The 6,274-nt window shown below is 35.6% G+C and overlaps 1 protein-coding gene and 1 pseudogene across 1 annotated transcript; both read right to left on the bottom strand.

Annotated features, from left to right (window-relative positions):
* Positions 1 to 2,261: 2,261 nt before the first annotated feature.
* On the bottom strand, positions 2,262 to 5,781 carry LOC18031413 (histidine protein methyltransferase 1 homolog). Its single transcript, XM_024191695.1, has 8 exons — positions 5,605 to 5,781; positions 5,434 to 5,496; positions 5,203 to 5,269; positions 4,991 to 5,091; positions 3,559 to 3,603; positions 3,154 to 3,474; positions 2,958 to 3,060; positions 2,262 to 2,578 (listed from the first exon to the last, which is right to left on the bottom strand). Exons 1-8 carry the CDS (start codon positions 5,689 to 5,691, stop codon positions 2,496 to 2,498), a joined length of 870 nt encoding a protein of 289 aa, XP_024047463.1. The 5' UTR covers positions 5,692 to 5,781; the 3' UTR covers positions 2,262 to 2,495.
* Positions 3,610 to 4,670, bottom strand: LOC112101167 (annotated as a pseudogene).
* Positions 5,782 to 6,274: the final 493 nt, after the last annotated feature.

The raw sequence follows: 6,274 nt of genomic DNA, 5'->3' as shown, positions 1-6,274 counted from the left end.
CAGATGCTTTAATTAAGGTTTGAGGCATGTCAGGCATGCCAAAAGCTGTCAAGGGCAATATTGTATTTTAAATGTGAACTTACAGTCAAGCAAAAAAATAACTGACGGCATGGGGGTTTTCACTAATAAACACATTTTCACTATCTATCTACAAATATGTCAAACCTCAGGGGAGGTATCTAAAAATTAACCTTATGAAACCAACCTAGCGCTAAGATGCATTTAATAATTACTTCATAGAGTAGGAAAAATAAGAGCCTAAAACCCAAACAAATTAGTGTGGTGAAGTGTGGTCCATGTTTTCAGAATGGGACTTCCACTATCACTTTATTAAAAAAAAAAAAAAAAAAAAGGTAGTTCATCCCAACATACTCTATAAATTAAATGTTTTGCACATTCAAGTTACAAGTACGGAAGCTACTAAACTAATGGAATCACAGCTTACCAATATCTCTCTTCATTTCAGCTCGTGTCTGATCCTTGCCCTGCTGCTTTTCAACAAGGCTGCAACAGCAAGAAGCAGCAAGATAAGCAATGGTTCAATAGCAGAGTGCAGCGAGGAAATTGAGATGTTTATGGAGTCTGATATCAGCAGAAGGTTTCTTGAAGAAAGGAAGAAATATATAACACCAGGGGCTCTAAAACCGGACCAACCAGTTTGCAGCGTTGGCGGCAGAGGTGATGCTTATAGTAAAAGTGGGGGTTGTCTTCCTCCAAGATCTAACAGAGATACCCGAGGCTGCCCTGCATATTATCGTTGTAGGTCTGGCTCTTGAAAACTATTGCCGTTGGCTCGTTCTATGTTTTTCTTTTAATCTTTGGGCTGTGAAAGGACGCAATTACATGATATATCTTTGATCAGATATGATAAAAAGATCGAAGCTTTCTACTTTTAAGATATGATCCAAATGTTTTTGCTCTCATCACATCTGGATGTTTTCAGTCAAACCAGCTTCTGCAGCCATATCATTTTTCGCTCAAGAAATAAAATAAAATAAATATCCATGCGGAGTTGAGGCTTTCTTCCAGGGCTCTATTCAAAGACAAATTCTAGTTTTCTCATATAAACAATGAGAAAACTTAAATTACTCTACTTTTTCGCTTGATCCAAGACCACTCACTAAATACCTTAGAGCAACACTTAAATAGCTCCGTTCTGAGAATTTTAACAATCTTTATGATGCGTTTAAGATTGAGGTTGGGCAGCTGTAGTTTAAAAGCTACAGCACTGAAGTGTTTAGTAAACACTAACTGTTGTAGCTTTTAAGCAATGTTAATATAATTTTTAACTTGTATAATATAAAATCTAATATATTTTTAATAATTTTATCAAAATTATTATTTAAAATTTACATTTACTATATATTATTAATTTTTATTTTATAATTACAGTTTTTTTTTTCACAGCAGCTGTAGCTTTTAAGCTACAACACTTCAATCCCAAACGTACCCTTAGACTGTCTCCACCCAAATAGTGTATATTTCATAAATGTCAAATGTGCATGCACACAACCATCTAGCAGCAGAGGTCCTTCAAAGATTCAAGCAGAAAAGTGAATCTTCTTATGACACATTTGACCAGTGTATCGATCCATCAGGACCCTCACTTGGTTCTTAGAGATTTCTTACTCTTTCAAGGAGGGAAGTCCAAAGTCCCAACGCCAACAAATAAAGGAGAACATGTTCCCTTGTAAATCATAGACCTCAATTTTTAAAATTTAAAGAACAAACAAAAGAGCGAGAGAGTGTGGCTATTACAACATTAATTTTAGATGAAATAATATGTAAATAAAATTGAATGAAGAATGATAAACATTGTTATACATCCTTGCAGACAAAAACATGGATGATGAGCAAGGGGGTTTACAACGTAAAATCCAAATGCAGTATTGCTTCTTTCCAAGTGTTTATGAGTAACAAACAGATTTATATCAGAGCTACAAGTACCGAGACAACGAGAAACAACGTGAAAGCTAGTAATATAAATACTCATGCTCAAGAAAGCTTGGGCATAAATACTAATAGATAAGTAACAATGCAATGGAAAATATACCTATTTTGTCGATGCAAACACATTCAGCAATTTCAGATATTGTGAGATATCATAAAGAAGTTAAATACAAATTACCAAATCATATAGTGCAAAATAAATCATAGTAGGCCCCATTGTTTAAAGCAAGTGCAATATTTACAACCATAATGCTTGTGCATTAGGCTGAAGTCCAGTTCACCATCATAAAAAAAAAAAATGAAAACTGCAGTTCACAATGGAATATATAAAAAATATCATCGCTAGTTTAAGCATCAAGTACAATTTAAAAAAAAATAGTGACAAACAAAAAGGAAGACGCACGCTTTTATCAAACATGGAATTTTCTTGTTCGTTTGTTCCATATAGAGTAACATCTGTAGTATTTAACCCCTTGAACATGAGGCTAAGTGGCTACAACTCAACACAATTCCAGGTCACAATCCAAAACCTAAAAATTACAGCTCTACTTAACTGAAAGCTTCCATACCTCTCTGACATTAGAAGAACCATCCGCCACTTCAGCAACCAGGCACGCATCCATACTACCTGCAAGAGGAAGGAAAAAGAAGGCCAATTAACAAGATTTCACAACCCTTGTGTGTATCGCTGGATCTAATTATGCCATTTGAGACCATGCAGATCAGATAAAAAGTGCAGAATACTCTGTATATTTCCAGGAATTTCAACAGGTATTTACACTTATGTATGTCCAGACATGCATGCACACTTTGTCCGTGGAGGAAAATGAAAAATTTAACCAGATTCAAGAGCAAAGAAAGTTCTAGAAGATGCATGAATGTGCTGTTACTGTAAACTTTTACGGTCCTAAGCCATTTCAACCCAAGGGAGGAAATAAAACACCAATCATCATTAAAATGTGGTTCATTCTAGAATTTAAAATAACAAATTAGAAGAATTATCTCACTATCGTTCTCCACCATAGACAGGAATCGTCTTGTTCCACCACCTACACCAAAATAATGCTTCTTTGCTGCCAAGTACACAACTCCATGTGGACGGCTGATGCTCTACAAATTAATCACTTTTAGAAGTCAATAATTGATATTTGCAAAGAACAGAGAGAGGAAACAATAAGAAACCGATATTTTATGATGAAATACCTTCTTTATAAGTCCATAAAGACTTTGGTGAGCAGAAACTGAGTAAATTGTCTCCGCCATCAAAATGATATCATAGCCAGAAGTTGGACCGTCCCCTGGGTGACAGTTTAGATCCTTTTCATCATACTTTACACAGGGAAGGAGTTGATGGATCTGACTCCAGTCACCAGCCAAAAAACGCACTTCTGCCCCAGACTGACAATTTGTTTCAATTGTTGCTGCAGGCTGAAGCTTTTTGGGCACATTGGCAATTACATTGGGGATTGTCAGATATCTTAAGACTTCAGCATTAAAATCCTGGAAATGTATGACGGCAGCACCCTAATGCAAGGCGGGGGAAAAACAAGCTTAATGAACCGGAAGATTTTAAAGCATCTAGTTGTCAACAATACAATACAAACTAACCTCAAGGCAAGCAAAGATCCCAGGAAGACCATGACCACATCCCAACTGGAAACAATTACATAAAAACCAGACAAATTATCAAATCAAAGACATATGTATCAGTATACATTGAAAGCCTTGTGCACGGAATTAACAGAAACAAAGATTTTATTGTCGGATTCATTAAGCAAGGAGAAATTCAGAAATTAGTCATAATTGTCCCAATGCATACTGAGGTTAACAATAAAATTAATCTGGCACAAATTGAAGTCAACAATAACATTAGCCTTAAATTGGTACCTTAAACTCTTTTACTGGCTATTTAATGACCAAATTATAATCAATTTTTAATACGTAGATTCCAATTGAACCAGGTAATAAATCCATGGACAGAAATAGATGACCTTATATTCTAATATTTATTGAAGCCACGATAACACTCTAAAAAGCAACTCCATTCAAAACAACACAGAAAATTTAAAAAGATGGAAAAAAACACTGGTCTTCCTCAAAGCACTTAATAGCATGCCAAAACTATCATGTAAACCTATCCTGCCCAGCCAAGGATTTTCTTCGAACAGTGTTAAATTTTAATCCTCCTCTTCAATGACCTTGGTGCCAAGCCACCTCAGTCCTTCCGCTGGGATTTCTGCAACAGCTACAAAGGAGTACGCTCTTCCTTAGCATCTTCATCATTGTTCCTCCTGCGAAACGAACAATGTGAAACCTAACCCTCCTTGGAACACTTCAGATCCCCCTGCTCCAGAGTTGGTTGTTCAATTTCACATCAACCCTAGCATCCTTAATCCCCATAGCTTTCTCTGCAAATTTCCTGCTTCCCATAATGACTTTGGAGCTTTCTTCTTGAATGTACAGTCATGTAGATGCTTGTGAAGGTTGATGGTGAACTCTCTGGTCACCACCTCCTCCTTTCGTCCCTTTGTCTTCTCCACCATTTTCTCTCTCTTTCTCTTTATCTTTAAGGGTTCAAAAAATGCAGGAAATTGAGAGGGGGATGAAAGAGGGGACGAGGGTTCAATAAAATGATGAAGTGTAAAACTCAAAACCCTCAAACAGAAGACCTTACATCTTTATGAATTTAGTAGGCAAAACAGACTGCAGAATCACCCATTACAGATGATTGCTTACCCCCCCCCCCCCTCTCAAAAAAAATCTACTTTTGTGCTTATTCGAAGAAAACTAATGAATTGTATTCTAACTTTTGCTGGAAACCGTCACTAAAATAATAAAATCCAAGTCAATAAATATGTGTAAAATTAGAATAATTAATATGCCCATTCTTCAATATGTTGTTATCATAAAGAGTTTCAGTTTTGCCTACGAGTCTCAAGTCCTAGTATATGTAAACTAACAGTCACGATCAACATGCCCAAACATAAAAAATAAAACGATGAAGTAAACAGTACAAAATCACCTGAAACTATGAGCCCACCTCTAAAACACGCTTTCCTGAAAATGATATATTACCGTTCTGAACATCCAAGCGCAGAGCTTTAACAAGATCGATCGAACCTTCCCACAACTTCAGTCCCCCTATCCCCAAAATCACATACATACACAAATGTGCACAATCAAGCAAACAACAAAAGTAGAAAAAAATAAAAAAAGAAAGTGCAAAAACAATTAAGGCTGTAGTATGTGCACCTTCATATACTCCAGGAACTAAGTCAGAGTTAGGCAATCCTAAAACTTCTTTAGTACTCACCCGACCCTAAAAGAAAAATGTAAAACAGAACTTAGCCATTTTCCTTACAAGAAAACATGATGAAGTTTCACTTGTGTAAGCTTAACATTTTATCAGGCATTACAAGAAAAATCCCATATGAATTCTAAAAAGGGTAGCGTACAACAATTATTGAAAAGGGTGACACAGACCTTGAGCAAAGTGAGTTCACCTAAATTGACTGGCTCCAGAGTGAAGTTGAGAGACGGTGAAACCTACTTAGCATCAAAACCAATCAATAATAACGATAATAATAATGAAGTATGAAATAGCTAGCCAAGATAAATAAAACGGAGAAAGAGTGGCAGTATAGAAATTAAAACCTCAGAAGGAAGCACTTCAAGGGAAGGAGGAGGAGGAGGGACAGGAGTTTCATCCTCTTTAGAATCAAGAAACGATAAACCAAACATTTTCTTCTGCAAGCGCCTGCTACTGCCAGTAGCTGCAGAACCAAACGTAACTGCGATTTATTTGTTGTTCGGGTTTTGTTCTTGGGACAAGGAAATCAAGTGCTGGGCTTTGGGCTTCGGGCTTCAATGGGTATTATACACGAATAATGATATTTTGAGCCTTCAAGGTATCATCTATTTTTTAATTTATTTTATTACCTACCACAATTATCTGTATTGAAACAAAATATTATTATTTTATTTTATTATCTTTCTATCTCCCTTTCACCCTACCATAACTTTATAAATATCACCTCACTCCTTCATCAACAAGAAGCACATCATCAACACCACCACTAGCAGCACCTGTTGAAAAAATAGCATATTGAATTCTTATTTTAAAATATAATTTTAAGTGGACCTACTTTGTTTAAGTAAAAGATTATAAAAGTATCTCAAAAAAAATCTTTAAATAAAACTTTATTGCATATGTGAAGAATTATATCAACATTTAAAACTTTAAAAGATACTTTAATTAAGATTTTTCAAATAAGAAATAATTTTCTCTCTCTTCGGTTTTGTAGAGTTACTTTCTCCCTCTTCA

Source organism: Citrus clementina, unplaced genomic scaffold, assembly GCF_000493195.1.
Source record: "Citrus clementina cultivar Clemenules unplaced genomic scaffold, Citrus_clementina_v1.0 scaffold_9, whole genome shotgun sequence".
NCBI classification, from domain to species: Eukaryota; Viridiplantae; Streptophyta; class Magnoliopsida; order Sapindales; family Rutaceae; genus Citrus; species Citrus x clementina.
The sequence above is the reverse complement of the archived record's forward strand: the minus strand, read 5'-3'. Positions and strand labels throughout refer to the sequence as shown.

Bases quoted from the DNA above. Each gene is read 5' to 3' on its own strand.
- LOC18031413 (XM_024191695.1), bottom strand. From the start codon at position 5,691: ATGTTTGGTTTATCGTTTCTTGATTCTAAAGAGGATGAAACTCCTGTC. The intron at 5,497-5,604 runs GTTTTAATTTCT...GATGCTAAGTAG, and splicing joins TTGAAGTGCTTCCTTCTGAG to GTTTCACCGTCTCTCAACTT. The intron at 3,061-3,153 runs GTATTTCATCAT...ATTAATTTGTAG, and splicing joins TTTATGGACTTATAAAGAAG to AGCATCAGCCGTCCACATGG.